Source organism: Alosa alosa, chromosome 11, assembly GCF_017589495.1.
Source record: "Alosa alosa isolate M-15738 ecotype Scorff River chromosome 11, AALO_Geno_1.1, whole genome shotgun sequence".
Classification (NCBI taxonomy): Eukaryota; Metazoa; Chordata; class Actinopteri; order Clupeiformes; family Clupeidae; genus Alosa; species Alosa alosa.
This window is the reverse complement of record NC_063199.1, coordinates 14286286-14306525: the sequence shown is the minus strand read 5'-3', so window position 1 is coordinate 14306525 and position 20240 is coordinate 14286286. Positions and strand designations below refer to the sequence as shown.

Sequence of the window (20240 nt, the reverse complement as noted above, 5' to 3'; positions counted from 1 at the left end):
CATCTTCAATTTGAGCCTACACCTTGGACAAGTTCCAACACTGTGGAAGACATCATGTCTCACCCCTGTCCCTAAGAAGCCACACCCTAGTGAGCTTAATGACTACAGACCTGTCGCTCTTACATCACATGTGATGAAGACAATGGAGCGATTGGTCTTAGGCATGCTCAGACCCCAGGTACGCCATGCACTAGACCCGTTACAGTTTGCTTACCAGGAGAAAGTGGGCGTGGACGATGCCATCACTTATCTTCTACACAGGACACATTCCCACCTGGACAAGGGGAAAAGTGCTGTAAGAATCATGTTCTTTGATTTCTCAAGTGCTTTTAACACCATCCAGCCCCTCAGATTGGGAGACAAGATCTTGCAGATTGGTGTGGACGCTCACCTGGTAACCTGGATTACAGATTACCTGACCGAGCGACCACAGTTCGTCAGATTGAAGAACTGTCTCTCTGACACTGTGATCTGCAGCACCGGAGCGCCACAGGGAACTGTGCTCTCTCCAGTCCTGTTCACCCTGTACACATCTGACTTCTGCTACAACACCGACTCATGCCACATGAAGTTTTCTGATGATACTGCAATTGTGGGGTTTATCAGGAACGGGCAGGAGGAGGAGTACAGGAGCCTGGTGGAGGACTTTGTGCAATGGTGCAAACTCTATCATCTTCAACTTAACACTTCAAAGACCAAGGAGATGGTGGTGGATTTCCGCAGGTCTAAGCCCACTCTGCTACCAGTCCACATTGATGGGGTCAATGTGGAGGTGGTTAGCACCTACAAGTATCTGGGTCTCCACCTGGACAATAAACTGGACTGGTCAGCCAACACTGACGCACTCTACAAGAAAGGGCAGAGCAGGCTGTACTTCCTGAGGAGGCTGCGGTCCTTCAATGTGTGCAGTAAGCTCCTCAGGATGTTCTACCAGTCTGTTGTTGCCAGCGTCCTCTTCTATTATTATTTCGTTATGCCTCACTGTTTGCGTGCTATATTAGCACATCAGCACATATGCATAACCCCCCCCTATTTTAGCACATTAGCACATATGCATAACCCCCCCCCCCCCCTCCATGCCACAGCCGAACTGTGGCCACACTTATACATTTTCTTAAATAGTTAAATATATAGATATATAGACTTTACTTTACTTTATTTCTGCATTGTTGCACTGTTGACTTACTCATTTGCACTATCACCATGGCCACTATCACCATTGCACTACCACCATGACACTCATTCACACAGAGCACCTTAGAGCACCTTACCATACCTTACTATGCACAGAGAATCACAGGCTCAGTCCCTGCCTCAGTCATTGCAAAGCCTCTGATTTATTAATCACTACTATGTGGATACTGTTTTAGAATTGATTTAGATTAAGTGTTAGTATAATTTGTATTTTTGTAATTTGTATTTTAGTATATTTTTATATATTGTATTAAGTGTTAGTATAATTTGTATTTTAGTATATTTAGCATATTCTTTATCTTCTACTGTCCTTACTGCTTAGTTGTGTTTTTATATTATATACTTTAATTACTCTTTCTGCTGTTAAAGAATGTGTTTGTGTTGTATGTATGCTGCTGCTGAGACCTTGAATTTCCCCTGGGGATCAATAAAGTATCTATCTATCTATCTAACTATCTGCTCTCCCTCTATTTAGCCTAGCATCTTAATGCTGTATTCACAGCATGGTGAATGACCACTTATGGGGTGGGTGCTTTTGCGTTTTCTAAAGAATCTCCCGTCTTGGTTTTGTACAGAAATTAGCCTAAGTGACACATCTCCCGTCTTGTTTTTTTTGTACAGAAATTAGCCTAAGTGACACATACTGTACTGTAGCGTCGGCGCAGAAAGACAGTGTTAGCGTTCTCCCGCGAAATGCATGCTGGGATACGAGAGCGAACATTTGGGGGGTTTATGTCGTTATTCTTGTAAGTTATAAGTGTAAAGTTAGTGTCTTTAGTGTAACATGTTTCCCTTTTAGTTTCCCCTCATGTATGTTCCTTCTTGTGTGGGGGCTGGACCGCCCCTGTAGGTGTAGTGTGTGTGTCTGCTTGACCTGCCCCGTGTGTATTAAGGTCTGGGTCTGTGTCCCTGTCCCCGTTCCCAGCCAAATAAAGCTTGCTCTGAACAACTCTTGACGTCCTGAAACCTTCAAACGTTACAATACGTAAAATGGAGAAAAAAAAGATCACCTTCCGATATTTAGCAGGTTACGGTCTGTAATCTAATTTAATATTGTTGTAATGGTAGTATAATATCATAGTTTACACAATAATTACACTGTGTTATAAATATTGTATATCAATGGATTTATTGTCTGTCAATTACCCACAATTGTGGCTCTCATTGAACAGTAGCTTATTTAATGCATTCTAATCAATTGTCAATCACTTCCGGGAACTTTTTGAAGTTTACATGAACCACGTGACTTTAACGAATTTTGAACTCGCAACTATGGCTCTGCAATTTCCTATTTACAGTCCCCTTTCCTCTATGACAACATCTGGTAACCCGTGCAGATCAGGTAGCCTACCCACACACGTTCGTTTCTCTGGAAATCAAAGATTCTAGAGCACTCAGCTCTAAGATCTTTGCTGGAAACTCCCACTGTTACATGGTTGCCAAACACAAACATGGTGCCATAGTGTGTAGCCACCCAACCATTTAATTTAACGTAATCCCGACAGGCCTTTTCTCCAGTAAATAATAAACCAAAAACATAAAATACGTAAAAACTGTATACAGATTAGACTAGGCTAGGCTTCTCATTCGCAGTGCTTCGTGTCAGACTCTAATAAAGTTAAATGAGAAATTATCTGAGCCTGCAAGTCAAGAAACATTTCCGGAGAAAGTATATATTTTTTGATAATGCTGTGCACTTTCTCTTCCGTCGTAGTCTCGTAGTCCTCTCGGTTCTTGAAAGACAGGTGGCCTGCGAGCTCGCATAGTGCCACATTGAAGGCAGTCTCCTCCTTTGCCCCAAAGCACGACAACCTGGGCCACACAATGATGCGCACTCCTGACCTTCTGGTGTCATGTGCGCCTTCTGCGTCGGGCGGTGACCCTCGGGTTAGGAAAAGGTTATGTGCAACATTATGGTTCACCAAGAAGTCTGTAAGTGTATGAATTGTACTAACAACTGAATGTAGGTCTCCCCCTTCCGTGTATAACAAGAAGCCTCTCGGAAAAGTGTTCAAACAGTGCAAGCCCCTCGCGTTCATCACCGACTCAGCGGGGGCGCTTTCTATGGCCAACTCATGGTTCAGGTAGTATGCGTGCAAGTGAAGGTGATTGACGGAAGCAAATGCCCCCATGCTGTTGAATCCAACTCGAAAGCCTGGGTCTGTGCTTAGAAGGACACTTTCGATCCCCACTTGAATAGAATGATGTGTCAGTACCTGGGGATAGCACTGGTTTGGTTCTGGAACTATGAGGCTATGTCCAAACTCCAGAGGGCTGACGTTTATTATCATCCTGCAGCCTTTGATAAATCCATCTTCATGGATTGCTTCAGGTACTTCGTGTTTACGTAATTCGAACATAGTTTCGTTGGTGTTTGCTTTGTTGAAATTGAACAACTTTGGGTCAAAATCCTGTTTGATACTCAAGATCTCCTGAGGTTTGCGTCTCTGTTGTCCCCTCTCGACATTTAACTGAGCGACCAGACGAGCATGGCCAGGAAGAATTCGTGTTTCTAAGTGGCCGAGGTGATACCGGAAGAGTCCACGCTGCATTCGTTCCACCCAGGCTGATCTCAGATACATATCGAATTTGGACAGATCTGGAGGTTTATCATTTCCTCTAAATCGAGACACATGATTACTGTAATCGGCGTTACTGTAAACAAAGGCGGAACAAGGGCTCTCCATGGCGAGCCTCACACACTCGACAACCGAGACAGACGGGGCATAAATGAGTAGCCTATCTGCTCTCACTACCTTTTACCACCCTCGGCAGTGCTGATGATCCTTTTGACTAGTATTACATCGGTGTTTCCAGATATTTTGTGGTCGCCGAGCGTTATATTGTCATTCGCGTAATCATTCCCAAAACTGTCACAACGAAAAACGCGCAGCTAAAATGTTGTCTTTGACCAAATCATCAGATTTTGCTGTTGAAGCTCGTGCATAATGCTCTTCTTCGTCTTGACCAAGTTTACCTTTACCATACTAAACCATGAAAGTATTGCCACCTACTGGTGTGGCAGTTACACAACAATGGTTATGTTCCATGCTAGTTTCTTCCCACCTTTTGCTGTACTATTTTGCTTGCATATACTTCCCCCAACTCTGATTTTGAATTAAAACCCCTCCTGTTTGTCTTTGATAAGAGAAGATTGAAAGCACAACAGAGATGTATGCTGTCTCCAAGGACACCGTTGGCATAGTTCCTTCCACCCGGCATAGGTGGACTTTGGTCAACTGCAACAACAGAAGCTTTCCATCAAAGGTGTTACTGCAATACTCCATTTAGAGATGACACAGGCAAGACTGGTGGTCGCTTTGATGCTGGCCATTTCAACAGGCTGTGCCTCGCAAGGACTGGACACATCTATCCCTCTTCAGTTTCCAAGTCAGTGCAATAGAGACCAGTTCTTCAACTCCGCATCCCTGAGATGCCAGGCCTGTGGATCCAATCAGCACCGAAGCCCAAGTGGTGAGTCTTACAGACAGAGAGATATCCTCTGCCACCACTGCCTGCTGAGCACTGTTTTTTATGTCTGACATACTTATTTTTTCTCTCAACAGGTCTAGCTTGTACCTGTGATCGTGGTTTTACTATGATGAACCTGGGCAGCCCTGTGGTGCAGTGCTCTCCGTGTGTAAGAACTTAAGCTGTGACTGACCAAACATCTTCTGACAGGAGGCACACGGGAAACTGAAAAGAGAGATTTCCATACTTTCCATGTACTTTTACAAAACAAAAATAAATACCATAACTAATGGCATACTAGAAGTACCATATTTTTGTTGCAGAATGGCACAGTGTCACACGACAAGCGGAGGTGTCTGAGGTGCACAGAAGCAGAGGGAGACTGCCAGTGTGGAACTGGGCAAACCCGTGGTGAGTGAGTGCTACTGCTGCCTGGAGATTGGTACTCAACACACCAAACAACAAACTGTCTCACACATTCTACTCTCATGTTGTTGAAATATGTATGTTCCAGGAATCTGTCAAGCATTTCAAACTAAGGAGTAGCTCTTACTGTCTACCAAAATATATTTTGCCTTTCGCAACATTTCTGTCTCTAAGTGTTTTGGCCAACTGGTGTGTTCACTGTCTTTCCAGTTGAGAGTCTGACTAACCTGACTGCTTCCTGTTTCACTTGTTCCCCTGACACCCTTGGGATTCCGGCAAGTCCCATGTGAGTACCCACTGTGGAGTAAGAGAATAAGCAGTCAATTTTCAATACTTGGTGAAGTTTTTAACTCTTACTGGTACCTGTACTTTTAAAATATAATTTGCAGATGTGGTCTGTGTCGAGATTCATTCTACAAAGTTACGGGCTTATGTCATTGTCCTGATGCTCAGCTCGTAAGTAGCTGTCATTGTGGCCCTATATGATTGTATTTCATTGGCATGTCTCATACCCTATTTGCATATAATTATTTAGTTGACTAGACGCACTAGAATCCTGGCTAGAATAAAGTTATCCTTGTCTTAAAATAATTGATTGTTATCTTCCCAGATCTTTGGAAGTACATTAAATATGTTAATATATAATATAGTACATAATAAGATAATATGAATGAATACTTCATATTATGATCTTGAATACAGTGATAGCATAGTACAGTGCAGTGGTAAAAAAAATGTGTTCCTCCACTTTATGTGAATGATACACTGTAAGACCAAAGATGTCAGGGTCCAAGTAGCCAATTGAAACTGGGGTGTATTTTCTTTAGATATCTGCAAGATGAGACAGTATGCTGAATACGAATTCCTAACAGTAAAGGTGTGCCAAAGATAGCCCCTAATAAACTCAGTCCCAAACAGAGTAGGTGTGTCAGCGTCTTTTTAACTGTACACCATGTAGAGTCAATGTGTCATGAAACCTAATTTGTCTGAAAACGATAGTGTGCCTGGGGCACTATAAACATATCAGATAGCACAGAAGGCAGATTTGAGTCCGTAGAAATGTATACCAGAACATTATGGCAACAATGGTGTTTCTGCAGGCCGAGGATCATATTTCTGCTCAAGTGCATAAAGAAGGAGGTAGTTTGAGGTCATTAAACATCTGATCTTTTCTAATGTAATGTACTGTTTTTTTCCATGCATATTTTTATTTCAAAGACAGGTGGAGTCTGTTTTACTAGTACAGATGTAGCCAGTGTGCCGGTGGGTAATATAATTCAGAATTAAACTAGAATATCATTTAAAATAATGTAAATATAATATGACATGAATCTTTCATCTTAAGTAATGTTCAAGCTCTGCTGAACCTCCTCACAGGGAAGTGTACCGCAGGACTCCGTCTGGTTTAAGACCTACTTAGACTCCAGCCTGTTGGGATGTCTGGTGAGGAGTCGGGTGGAAAACACTCAAAACATGATGCTGTATGTCAAGCCCTTGTGTTCAACACTCACATGTGTTCTCCACGCTCCACATGACTTCTTTAGGATTACAACAACCTCACAGCATGCCAGCTTCTGGCCAACATGGTAGCACTGGCCGCTGGAAGAGCCGACTCCAAAGCTGTCCACCTGTATCAGCTTGCTGCTTCACACCAGCCACCACTGTATGTCAACTCCTAATAATCTAAACAATGTGTTGTAAACGATAAAGTATCCACATGACATAGCATGTACTAAAAGATAAATGCTAAATGTGTCTTTTTGTCCACAGTCCTTTCCTGCCAAGACTATACCCCAGTACTGGAACACCAGCATTTCCAAGAGGACTAACCTTCAGAAGCAATGAACAGGTCTCCTCAGCTCCCTCTCCCTCTAACTTCACAGTATTTCATGGAGTTGATGCTTCTTTCTTTTCCCTTAGTTCAGAGAAACCACTGAAGATGTCTGAATTTGTTGAACAACTGGTTGTTTTGACAAAAGTGAATAAATAATATATGCATTCATTGCAGCTGCCTTTGATGCTGGCAAGCTACAGTGCCAGCGGTCAGTTAGTTGGTTGGGAGGATGTATCTGGTGGAATCCTACAGGTGAAGCACAATATGATTTTCTAGAGAAAAAATCATGTGATCAAAGGATGTCTATTGAATAATGTCTCACATACCTTGTTATATAACCCAGCTTTGTCCAGACACCCAGTCAAGACTGAACACAGCTTACCTCTTTGGAACAACCTTTCGACAGTCTGTAAGATTCCTTCTCTGATCTGATGCAGACAGTGATAAACAGGGTGTGTGTGTGTGTGTGTGTGTGTGTGTGTGTGTGTGTGTGCCTGCTGTCTTCTGCTATATGATCTTCTCACATCTCCCCCAGTGTTCCATCTCTGTTCAGGAGCTTCTCATCAAGTATCCTGAGCCAGTGTTTCACCAGCTCTTCCTTCGACACACTGACAGCGATGGAACACTGATGGTGTGGCCAGTCCCCACTCAGAGCCATTTTCCAGAGTCCGGAACCACAGGTGCTTAGGGAACAGTCCCCAATTCACAATAATGTTCCAATTAGGAAATGAGAGACAGAGCAAAGTCATCATCATCAAAGGGTCCACATGTCTGATAGTTGATCTCCTCACTCAGTCCACAGCATACAGAGGTTCTTCCTGGTGGATGGACTCACAGGCAGAGCAGACAGCCTGATGTCACCACCAAGATCCATCCACTACCTCAGCTCTCTCATGTTCAGGTGAGGTGCCCACACCTAACCTCAGAATCGACAGTGGCCCAGTGCCTGATTAGGTGGAAGTCTACTGCTTTGTGTGGTAAAAAAGTCTCCACACCTTGGTACGCACCTTGTTGGGCCTCAAGCTAACCTGGTCTATGTCCTGAGAGGGAAACTAAAGTATGGCGTGTACACCAAATTCTATTCTTTCTCTCTTTGCTCCGTGGGTTAGTGTGCGCATCCCAACCAGCAGCCCAGGGGCTACTCCAGCTCTCCAGCTGAGCCTTCAGTACAGGACAGCCAGCGTTGCTGACAATACCAGTGTCCTGGTGAGCACTCTCATACTCATGCTGAAATGATTTTGTGGCTATTTCAGTACTATTCATTTGAATAATTCGTATATAATTATGGTAAAATAATTCTTAACATTTATTTCCCCCCTTTAAAGGTGTCATTTGCTGTGGCTTACAGCATGGATGAGGCCGCCATGCAATTGGCCACCACAGTATGCACCTTATGCTTTTTATATAATCAGTGTGGTATATGTGTAGTCTTTTAAATAGTGAACATGTCTGAATCTGTGTGTAGTTTGCTTAGACTTCTCTGTTCATTCTGTAGATCTCAGTGGTAGTGTTGAGTGTCTTGTCCCTCCTGGTGACACTGCTCGAGACAAGCAGCTGGAGTCGGAGATCGGGACAGCACACACTCAACTTCACAGTGAGTTTGGATATGTATATGGCGTGTGTGTGTGTGTGTGTGAGAGAGAGAGAGAGAGAGAGAGAAAGAGAGAGATGCAGCTGTCAATCTTCCTACTGTGAATGCACCTCAGTATTCCATTGTAGGGAGGCACACTGGCCCTGTCCTGTACAGACCACTATACTCCTGTTTCTTCCCTTTATTTTATAGACGTTAATAAAGTTCATGGCCTTTTTGAGTGGTAATCTGGCAAATACTTTCTTCCTGGTTACTTTTGGGACAGGCATTTACTGGCTTGTGGCTTTTAAGGTCAGTATGTACACAGCTTTAAATCCTTATGTGACACTGAAATTATACATTGTCTTGATACACGGAATTCACTGAAATTAATTTTATATTGAAACTTGATTTTTGTCATTGCTTTTCAAGGCCCAGTTTTCCATTGTTACTGCAATGCTGCCCTCTCCTGGTGGTACTATAGAAATGCATTTTAAAAGCTATGTGTCTCTGGCCTTTATTCTTAAAGTAAGTTTAAAGCTGTTTACAAACTTCATCATATCTTCCTCTTGCTACCTGTATATAAATGGTTTACTGCTCCTGTGTGTATAGGCCCTGCAACTCATACACCTGCTGGTGGTGCAGCTGTCCATTGATATATTTCTTATTGACTGGGAGAGACCTCATAAACCCAGGGCCTCAGGTCTGTTGTTCTACAATTAGGCTAAATACTACTTATTATCAGGTTCAGAATAGCATATTTAAAAAGAGGCATAAAAGGCATTCTTTAAAGCAATTATTGTGACACATCTTTTGACACACCATATTCCTCATGTGGTGTAATGTGGGATACGGTATGATAATTTTGTATGATCCAGGACCCTCAGCTCCTCTGTCTGGTCTGGTGGCGTCCACTGCTCCAGCTGCTCCCTCGGCCTGGAGGCGTCTCCTGGTAGCCAACGAGTGGAATGAGCTGCAGGCGGTTCGGAGGGTCAGCCCGGTGCTCCAGCTGCTGGCTGCACTGCTGCTTCTACAGGTGGGACTGAAGGCCAGCGGCTACTGCTGTTGCTGCCTGGAGCAATGGGAAATGGCTATGAGAGGATGGTGAAACCCTCTTACCAATGTGAAATAAAGAGTCAGATGAGTTAAAACAGTAGTTCACTCATCGTCATTTGTCTAGTTGAATGATATTGTAACATCTGTTAGCCTGGAAACCAGACTCTCTCAGACGTAGGCAGGCAGAGGCCAGGCTAAACATCTGTGCCTTCAGTGTGAAGAATAGGGCTACATCTGGTGGGTAGTCGTTACACTCACAATGGGAGTGTAATGACTTGGAAGTCTTGGAGGTCCAAAAAATGCATCTTTCATATAACTTCAGTCGTGATATCGTGAGTCGTCATATATCTTGTCGTATAATGCTGTTGAATCTATAATGACAAGATAATATCTCTGGAATATACTCTACCATTCTGTGTGACCGTGTTAATGTTGTCTCAGTGCACCAACATAGAGCAAGGTCCCACCTTTGAAAATTTTAGAATATTTTACTAGCATAGATTTTAAAAAACATATTTAAACTTCTCTAACTCACAATGCTCTGGCCATTAAATAGCCAACAAGCAAACCAAAGAGCCTGTTCTGACAGAGTGACCTCTTCCACTCTCAGGTTGTGGGCCTGGTGAACATGGCCACCAGAGACTTTCGACTAAATCTGCATACTGGGGGAGATGACCTCTCCTCCCTAGACAGCCCCATCCTCAGATATGGCATCATCACCTCAGTGTGGCTAGGACTGGGACTACTCCAGGTAAGCCCCAACCTTATCTCAGGTGGACATGCTTCAGGTAAAACACTACCTGAGTAGTTTATCAGAGCAGTTATGTAAAGGCTGTATATGCCGTCCCTTGTATTGAGGCTATCTTTGTGCAGAAGGAACAAAAAAAGAACACGGGGATAGAGATATATTTTCAGCATGTCTGGATGTGTGTTTTTCATTCATGTTACTGACAGTGTCCTGTTTCTCTTGCAGCTGCTAATCTATCACCTGTTGTATGAGCGCTGTGTTGAGGACAAAGTGCGCCAGTTTGTGGACCTGTGTTCAATCAGTAATGTAGGTTTCCAGCAATGTCATCTGAACCATATCTGTATTTACAATAACAGTGGAGTTATGTGTGATTGGTCTTTTTGTTTGTTTTCTTCTCTCAGGTATCTGTGTTTGTTCTCATGCACCGTTGCTATGGATATTACATACATGGTAGGTCAGTCCATGGAAATGCAGATGTCAGCATCGAGACTTTGCGAAATAACCTTAGGAATGAGGAGGTACACTTGTGGACATACCTAGACACACATGCAATAGAGCGCACACACACACACACACACACACTCACACACACACACACACACTAACATTCTTTTCTGAAGGAGGACCGCTGTGCCCAGCGTGGTTTGGAGCCCCACTCTGACACCCAGGTGTTTGAGGTTGCGCTGACGGAACGTGTCTGCCAACAGCTGAACAGAGTCACACTGCCTCTAACTGAGGTGTAGTCATCTGTCTATCCTTGATCTTCCAATAGAGCTCAGATCCATTAAAATGATTCAGACTGAAAGATAATATGCTGTAAGTCTATGATCAGAGTTTACAACTAGAAAATAAAATGAAAATACCTATTTATTTTGTAGCTCAACGAGAGAAGACATGGTGACAGAGCAGAGAGCCAGACCCAGGCAGCCCGAGTCTCCCACAACATGAACACTCTCCTCTCCTTATTCCTTCAGCATGTTAGTGTGTCAAAGATATCATCACTGAAACAAACAACTACAGCAAGTTATATTCCAACCATGATATCAGTGGATAAACGTACACTTTTCCCCACAGTCCCTAAAGGACATGGACTATATTGTGAAAGATAAACTGGCCCTGGAGAGGATTCTAAAGTATGAATTTCAGCAGCCTACTGAGAGGAGTGTACTCTACAAAGGTATTCACCTGTCACCTTACCACTACAGTGTACAGACACATAAACATGAACTATTTAGTCTGGCAATGGCAATGTGCAGTGTCAATCATGTTAGTGTAATCGTATATGTTCACACACTGCAGTATCTGGCATAAAGGACTTATGTTTTCAGTGTCACAGTGGTATTATTTGGGCCCATATATGAAACGTCATAGGGCTTGGTGGTAGAAGTGACATGCATGTATGCATTAGCAATTTATCTTTGTCTTTCTTTAGACCCAGATGGTACTGTCTTTGGTGAGGTGCTCTACTATGGTAAAGAACTGCTGCTTCTGATCTTTGACACCCTCCTGTTCTGTGTCATTGGTAAGAAACATCCTTAATGTGAAGCATTGCATTTCCTGGTGTCTTATGTTCCAAGCATAAACATCCGCTTCAACAAACATGAAAAACATTTGTGCTTCCAGTAGCCTGTTCCATTAACTTGAAAAAACATCATGGCCTTTGGTGAAATTTCCTCTCTTTTTTATGGCAGATATGGCCTCACAGGACATAGTGCTTGCAGCAGTACTCACTTACACTGTGCAACAGGTATGTCCAAAAAAATAATAATCTCACACCTTTCGTCACATTGTGCTAAAGGCTGACCTTTGCTTTTTCTTAACACAGGTACTGGATATCATACGTTTCCGTGTCTCCAGACGCAATTTGTCTTCCAAGACCCTGGTGGATCAGTGCTTTCTTATCTGAAGGCTGAGGATCAAGATTTATCTGGTCTTCATTGTGCCAACTGTTGTACAGAGTTCACTTTTGCAAGGCCAGGTTGCAGTATCTAAGTATCTAAGTGTGATAATAATCAGCATTGACAAGTAGATCTGTTTTCATAGATAAGTAAAGTAAACAAGAAAAGTTTGTGAGACCCTCGCTCCATGCAGAAGGACAAATCTGATTGATTACAGTATCTGGCCCCTGTTGGAGGGCAAGGGTAATGAGGTTAGACATGCTTCTTGTTGCCTATTTCTTTTGCATTGTATTTGTGTACACAATCTATTTGAAATATATTAAATAGAAATGGTAATGGCCTAATATATGGGTGGTCAGATGGAGTGAATTCACTGTGGATTCACTCACTGTGTGCCAGTGATGTCAGTATTGGCTGACATTTTAGGCCATTTCTATGTGCATTACAAGGATACAAGGATACAAGGAAGTTTATTGTCACATGCATATAGTTACTGGAAGTAAGAAATGCAGTGAAATTATATCTGGTGTCAGCCTATTTGTGCATTTATGGGGAGTGCAGTAGAAGAGGGGTTTAGTAGATTAAGTGGCAGGGGCTGCATAAGAAAGGTGGGGGAGGATTGGGATTGGGGGGCACCAACAAGGAGCACCCAAGAGCAACAGGGGCAAGTAAAAACTCCCTGACCAAGGAAGAAACCTTTGGCAAATCCACGGCTCAAGGGGCTAACCCAACTGCCAGGGGTGTATGTGTGGAGAAGGCAGTGTGCAATATGTGTTTTGGAGAAGCTTCCTCATGTGCTGTGTATTGGGGGGGGGTGTACTGCAAGTATGGTGAAGGGACTTACTATTGCAAGCAGAGTACTGTATGTATGATGTATGTGAGTGATGGCAGTGACTCTTGTGTGTGTGTTGGGGGGCAGAAGGCTAGGCAATCAAGGACATGGGTAGATAGATGGAGGAGAAATTAAAAATAATAAATAAAAAGTTCTATGGAGATGTGCAAAAGTTGGAGAAAGTCAGATATATGTGTGTGTGTGTTTTGATGTGTGATGAAATAAGAAAATAAATAAAAGGTCTTTAGATTAGAAATATATTGTGGACAATGGCAGCTGACAGCATATGAAAGCAGGCTTTGAGGACGTTTTGGTCGATAAAGGATTTACTTTCCTCCAGAAGCTATCAAAAGGGACTTAATTGCTATGGAGGGGTGTATTCAAAACTTTAGAATAGGCTACATACAAGGTGACAAGCCGTTGTGGCGAGTAGCCGTGCAAATCACCGTGCAAAAACCACTGCTAGCTTGATACTAAGATAGGTTACGTTAATATTTGATGTAGCCTAGTAAGAATATAGTAGTTGGTTAATGAGCATTTTCATCTTGTGATTTAACAGGGAACCTGTGCCCACGTTTTTGGCTTAGTAGCCTACATTACGTCGAGCTGTTTCAAACGCGAGAGACGTATGCTACTGTAGGCTACTGTTGATGAAAATATACCCCGTTTTCTAGCCTCTCGGGGTACCGGCTATCAGTATTACACGTCCGTCCCCCATGCAAACCATTTGACCATGGTTATGGTGGTTTTTGAGTTAATAAACTCCATAAATAACCATTAATTTGTCATTTTATGCCTCCTCCCCGAGCTGATGTCCGAGCCCGTTGAGACTAGTCTGTCATTGGCTCATCAGCGTTCCTCAGGGATTTTCAAGAACACTGAAACTATAACGTTTGCGTAGAATTCTAGAAGGAGCCAGGAATAGAATTCACGCAACAGATGTTTGTTTTCAGTGGAGTGTGATGTCTAGGCTACGTTGCTTTGGACGAAAGCGTCTATCAAATCGCATACAAATAAATATAAACTTCAACGGTTTCAGACACGAGTTCATAGTGACGTCACCTCGCTCAGTAGAATGTAACGGTTCTATGGTGTAATGGTTAGCACTCTGGACTCTGAATCCAGCGATCCGAGTTCAAATCTCGGTAGGACCTGGGCTTTTGAGATCCGCGCTATTCAAGGCCAAAGTGCTTAATATGATCTAGAATTCTTCCACCGCGTATTAACATGACATGTGGTGGCAAAACGGCTGTCGCTAGGCGAGTCGTCCGTGTTGTCATTCTTTAACGTTTTATGTACCTTAGGGATAGGCTACAACGTCATAGGCCTACAATCACGTAGCCTAATGTAGAGTAGAGTGGGGGGAAACGCCCCCCTTAAGGAATATGTGATATTTCTGTGAAACAAAAAGCTAAATATGTGTAGAATTGCTATCTTAGTTTTGAGGGACAATGTCATGAATTATAAACCAAATATGAAAATTGTCCAGAGTTAACAGTTAATTAGTATTTCAACAACAACAAAAATTGAGCAAAAGGGGCGTTTTGCCCCAGCGGTGGGGTAAAACGCCCCCCAAGGGTGGGGTAAAATGCCCCCACCCTGTCAAAGCAATGCCCCTCATACATTAATAACAAAACCAAAAGTAAACAACTAAAGTAAACACAATATATTGTGGAGCAATAAAATATAATCAATAAATTGATTGCAAGCTACTATATTTGATCAATATATTGACAATAGCCAACTCTGTTTTAGTGACTGCTGAAAATGAGAACACTTGCCTAAAAATCCATTTTTCTTTTGTTTTCTTGAAGTACAGAGCATGCATCCATTTTATGGTGGATACTTGTACATCACCATTGTCAACATAGTGCATAGAAATAAAAACAACAACATTTTACTTCATCTAGTGATTAGTTTGTGAAATATAGGAGGTGGGGCGTTTTACCTCAAGGGGCGTTTTCCCCCACTCTACCCTAACAATAGACGATGAGACAAAGTAAGGGATAGTATTGTCCCCCGGTAATTATCAGAAAATAAGTTATCAAAAACAGGGAGAACAGAACCCCGACGCGCAGCCATAGTCTATAAGATACCCTTGCTTTAAAACGGAGAAAAAAAAATTCCCCAGTGCCCACGCACACATTCAAATAACATTTCCTTTTAGGGTATTTATTTAATTGTTGCAAGTGTCATAAATATATTTATTTTTTTGTAAAAAAAAAAGTTAAATATAAAACATAGGCCTATTTCATTGACCATAATGTTGCATAGCCTAGTATACACTATCCTATAAAGAGTATATAGGCCTACTTATAACATCTGGTGTGATTTTATGAGTTACGATCTTGTGATTTATTACAGTAGGCCTAGGCTATTACACATTTTCCGTAGGCTATAGAACGTGCTCAAATTACTTTTGTGTTGTCAGCACTAGAACTAGGATACCATAAAATAATCCATAGCTAAAACTCTATCGCTGCCTCTGCAAGAGCACCAGCAGATGGGGCTCACACTCTTCAGAATTATAGTGGTGTGTTTGCAGTGGGGACAACGAACTACCAATTGTGAGGACAGCGTAAGTCATCATATTTCCTCAATTGGGCTTTACTGTAACAAGATTATTTTAACCTTAACAAATATAAAGAGTCAAGAAAAAGACGTGTCACCTCAATGTTGAAACCAGTGATCTTTTATTGCCACCTATCTGAAAATGCAACAAAATCATGGGAATCATGGGAAAATGTTCCTATATTCCTATACACAAAAAACTCACAAAAGTGTAGGCGTTTTGACTGAAATTTGTAGCCTTTTTTGGACTAAATAGCCTACTTGAGTTTTACTCCATTACAACAAAGCTGCATCATGTACAGGTGGCAGGCAGACAGACAGATTTGCAGCAGGAGCAGACAGACTCTTGGCCCAGGGTATAGGACCCCTGGGTTCTCTAGCTCCCCTTGTAGGTGCTGTAGGAGAACCGACTCAGAAGCAGGGGAAGGTGAACATGCTGTTCAAGGCTCGTTATGGAGAAGACGCACTGAGGGCAGAAAAATACAGTATTTATGACGATTCAAAAATATATCAAAAATCAATGTTAAAGATAATGAGAACAATACATTGTGTTACATGTAACATCTATTTTTATAGGCAATTGTATAGGGTCAAGATTAAGAATGACTTACCCTGTCAGAACAAAACCTTCAACAGGAATACCCACCTAACACCCCACAACCCTCACCTCAACATAGGGATAGAAGCAGGTCTGGCCCAAGTTCTCCCAGTACTGTCCAGTCTCAAAGCGCAGTTTGTACATGCCCAGGGACAGGTTTTCGCCACTGATCAGCCCTGCACATCGGCCCTCTTCATCCGTTGTTCTAAAGGGAGATGGATCCATAATGGAAAGTCATACATCTCAATTCAATTACAAGTGTCAGCAGAGTCCGTGACGGTGAAAATGTTCTGGCGCAGTTGGGTGTTCCTCTGATTGATTGTTACTGTGGGGATGGAGACGGCTCCAGCAAAGCCCCCTTAATAATTACACGAATGTAGAACCTACTGAGAAGCAGCTGTTAATGCCCAGGTCCACTTATGTGGCATAATTCAATACTATTGTAATTCAATACTATTGTTGCCTGTTCATCTTGAGGCAAAGATATAACCACAGTTGATAATGATAATGCTAGATAATGATGACAAAACATCCTCTAGAACTCCGCAGCCTACCCCACAGCCAGAAGGTTCCAGATCATCATGTGTGTGTTCAGCCTGTGTAGACTGAGTGCCATGCGCGTGGCAGGGACCCCGTCTGCTGTGTTCAGCACATGTGTGGTGATGGGTCTGTTGTCCTTGGATGGATCCATTTCTGCAAAGAAGAATTACACTGGGGAAGAAGTACAGTAAAAGTAATGGCGTCATTAGTGAACTGTGCAAATCAATTGGATCCAAAGCAAGGCACCAAGGTAAACACACAGATTTACATATTTATTGAGTAGAACAGCTTCTATTCCAGAGCCATACAATAACAGAATATATTTGTGTGACTATCAGTGATTTTCTGCAGTTGCAGTTAGATTATTATAAGATATACGATTATTATAAGAATATTATAAGATATAATTATTATAGATATAGTTCCTGTTATTATTCCTGTTGGTTGTGTGTGAATTCACTGTCAGCATAGCAACTCAATTTTGTTGTACTCTGCAATGACAATAAAGTAAACTATCTGTTGAACACAAGCTTTTGCTGATTATCACATATCCTGTATCCTGTATACTTTGGAAGACCTAAATGATTTGCCCAGAGCATTAAACATGTTTGTGTTACTCCTTGTAGGAACAGGGCAAACCCATATACCGGTAACACAAAGAATTGAACACCTTTCCCTTGTATGTCTGAAACTCACTGCAATCTTCACCACCGTATCCAGATGGATTAATGCTGACAATAAGTTTGTTTAAGCTAGGTAAGAGATGGTTAGAGTGCATCATAAAAGACACCACACAGTTGAAACCAATGTCACCCATGCCTCGTTTCAGGAAACTTCAAAGATGTGAAGGTGCAGAAGTATACATTTCCATGCATCAGGTTAGCATAGACATGAAAGCTGTAGTTGTAATCGATTGAATGCATTGCAAAGGCTATAAACACGGTGGAATTACAATTCTGGCAGCACTCCCATATCCCAGATGATATTAGGCAATATATGAAATTGACACAATTGATATAGTCTTGAGTTCAATTTGAGCCTGAAGTCTTAACTCTACTGTTGTTGATTACATGCAGATATAGGTTTGAGAAAATACACACGTCTAGATTTATACAAAAACACTAGCTGTGGTTCTGACTACCCATGTCTTTTTACCACCACAGCATGACAATGCGACTCTGTTTTGTATTCTTACCTCTTATTTAGATGAAGAATTGCCAACACTTTTCCATGTACTTCAGTCACTCTGCAATCAGTGAGGTTGGTGTTTTAAGACCTAATATCATGTGTCAAACCAGACTCAACTAGTCAAAGTGTAGGGTCCATGAGAAGAGCTGGTCTGGGGCTGAGAACTCCAATCACAAAGCACAAAGGGAGGAACACACAAAGAGACGTCCACGTTGATCTAAGTTACTGATTAAATTCCATTAACAGTTCTTTTACTGTTGTAATCCTTTTAAGTACACTAGTATTACAAAGCTCTGTGTCCTTAATAAGATCAAGTAGGTCTCGGGTTCCCTCTGATCTTTTTAGCTAATCTGGGGAGTTGATGGTGCAATAAGCTACTATTGTTTCAAAAATGAAAATGATCTTTGTTTGACACATGTTTGTTTATGAAGTATGAAAACACCTTTATTAGTCTCACAGTCATATACATTCAATCTCATATGATTATAAACTAAATAAATATATTCTAACATATCACTGTCACCAAACAGTATAGAAATGATATCAAGTGCTATGAAACAAAATTGATTAAATAATTGCATTCTAAAGCTAAGCTGATGAAGGACAAACATTTTACAATAGTTTTACACAAAGGTACTTTACACAAAGGTACACTTCGACGTTGCCCATTTTGTCTTCTGCCTGTGCGGAGAATAAGATTATAAACCATTTGTGTAGTTGTTGTTGTGGATGGTGGTAGTGGTGTGTGTGTGTGTGTGTGTGTGTGTGTGTGTGTGTGTGTGTGTGTGTGAGATTAAGAAGTTGTACAGATGAATAAGTGAGTTAGACTTCTCTCAGAGGAAAATCTAAAGTTATTCATTTACTTGTAAGTCTAGTAACAAAGTTGTCACCATTTGCAAAACAAATGCATTTCTTCTTTTTATCTATTTGTCACTTAGAAATATAGAAGATAGTCTGAAGTTTTCATCATCATCTTAACATCTAGTGGGCATTCAGAAGATCTGAATATATATAAACAAGTTTCTCTCCATCTTGATCTCTCTGTCTAATGCTAAGATCTGGGATAACAAATCATATCTCAACTTTTTTTAGACACAGTCTATTGAATAACTATTTTAAATGAAGGTGCAATCACATTCTTCTTTCAGGAGTAATACCAAGATTTATCTCATACTGTGTAACATTCATAATTTTTCAAATTTGAAAATTAGGTATATTTTCCCAGAATGTGACGCAGCGCATCAGGAAATCAAATAGTGCTGGTGACCAGGCTATGCAGAGACGTCTCTTCCTAAAGATTCCAGTGAGATGGCCAGACATCAGTGCAGAGCTTCATATAGTGACTGCTAAGTTGTACACAACCACCAGCGGCCCTTGGGTGCTCCTTCTCTCAGACCCCCGTCTCTCCTCCAGCGGCTCCTCGTGTGGACTCCTCCGGTCTCTCCACCTGCAGGGGACAAACCCACAGGCACAGCTGCTCACCATTGTGCAGCACTTGTACACAGTCAAAAAGTAGGGTATATTAGGTTTTTTACAACACTAATATTTGATATAAAACATATTATTTTAATGTAGATTCTGATAGTAACACTGACAGAGTAATCCAAGTAATCCAAGTCCTGAGCCAGTATCTGATATACTATATAGTCAGGCCATTCTTCTGCTGTAAACTTCTCTGACTCTACATCTGGAATTATGATTTCAAGTGGTTCTGATACATCATGTTTGAATAATCTGGTTTCTTTTAATAATAGGAAAAGCTTTGAATTAATTTCCAGTGAGCCACTTGTCCCTCCTCAGTGTACCCCTTCAGTTTTTAAGACCAGAAAGGGCCTAGATCTTAGGCCATCCTTAAAAATATTTTCGTTTGCCGTAACCCGACCGACCCTGTCAATTTAGAACCGACCCACATATTTATTTTTTTCCCCTTTTAGTCCGACAGACTTGCCGGTTGTAAACTTGCGTTTTTTTTTTACTCTAAACAACCAATACAAATAAAATACTATTTATTTTAGTAGGCCTAAGTATTGTGAATATAAATTGCCTACATACAAACGTAGGCTCTCTTAAATAAAACCCTGTGGCGTCATCTGTACACCATTGGTTTACGCAGGTCACACTATGGCCTATACGCTTCGTTCACACAACATCTCGCAACATCTCGACAACGCTCATTACTTGGCACGAAGTTCTGGAAGAACTGTGCCCAGATCTTTTCCCATTCCTTCTCACCTCTAGTCTAACGGTGACCGTGTTGAAGTCTATTCAGTATTTCTCAAAATATGGGTCCGCAAGACTGATGGTCCGCGGAGTC

At 41.8% G+C, this 20240-nt stretch overlaps 4 protein-coding genes and 1 non-coding gene across 8 annotated transcripts in view; 2 read left to right on the top strand and 3 right to left on the bottom strand.

Moving 5' to 3' along the window:
• Positions 1-2005: 2005 nt before the first annotated feature.
• On the bottom strand, positions 2006-4154 carry gdpgp1 (GDP-D-glucose phosphorylase 1). The gene has a single exon (XM_048257446.1). The coding sequence runs from the start codon at positions 3879-3881 to the stop codon at positions 2778-2780; it is 1104 nt and encodes a 367-aa protein (XP_048113403.1). The 5' UTR covers positions 3882-4154; the 3' UTR covers positions 2006-2777.
• A 230-nt stretch (positions 4155-4384) lies between these two features.
• On the top strand, positions 4385-12542 carry LOC125303628 (meckelin-like). The gene is made up of 29 exons (XM_048257478.1): positions 4385-4668; positions 4761-4834; positions 4989-5076; positions 5302-5377; positions 5481-5547; positions 6310-6354; positions 6469-6534; positions 6636-6754; positions 6862-6940; positions 7100-7177; positions 7269-7334; positions 7461-7605; positions 7721-7826; positions 8035-8131; positions 8251-8307; positions 8421-8519; positions 8709-8807; positions 8928-9023; positions 9108-9198; positions 9374-9531; positions 10162-10302; positions 10525-10605; positions 10701-10817; positions 10920-11036; positions 11178-11276; positions 11374-11476; positions 11732-11821; positions 11991-12046; positions 12125-12542. Exons 1-29 carry the CDS (start codon positions 4488-4490, stop codon positions 12203-12205), a joined length of 2772 nt encoding a protein of 923 aa, XP_048113435.1. The 5' UTR covers positions 4385-4487; the 3' UTR covers positions 12206-12542.
• Positions 12543-14111: 1569 nt separating this feature from the next.
• On the top strand, positions 14112-14183 carry trnaq-cug. The gene has a single exon. It is a non-coding gene; the product is annotated as a tRNA-Gln (tRNA).
• A 1613-nt stretch (positions 14184-15796) lies between these two features.
• Positions 15797-17989, bottom strand: LOC125303797 (5-hydroxyisourate hydrolase-like). Its single transcript, XM_048257719.1, has 4 exons — positions 17934-17989; positions 16753-16909; positions 16268-16403; positions 15797-16066 (listed from the first exon to the last, which is right to left on the bottom strand). The coding sequence occupies exons 2-4, from the start codon at positions 16887-16889 to the stop codon at positions 15977-15979; spliced, it is 363 nt and encodes a 120-aa protein (XP_048113676.1). The 5' UTR covers positions 16890-16909; positions 17934-17989; the 3' UTR covers positions 15797-15976.
• Positions 17990-18344: 355 nt separating this feature from the next.
• The window catches only part of si:dkey-234i14.2 (RNA-binding Raly-like protein), a 41406-nt gene continuing 39510 nt past the window's right edge, over positions 18345-20240 (bottom strand). For all 4 annotated transcript variants that reach the window (XM_048257841.1, XM_048257839.1, XM_048257843.1 and 1 more), the window contains one exon: positions 18345-19373. In XM_048257841.1, the coding sequence (XP_048113798.1) occupies positions 19317-19373 (57 nt within the window). In that variant the 3' untranslated portion in view covers positions 18345-19316. The remainder of the gene's footprint in view (positions 19374-20240) is intronic.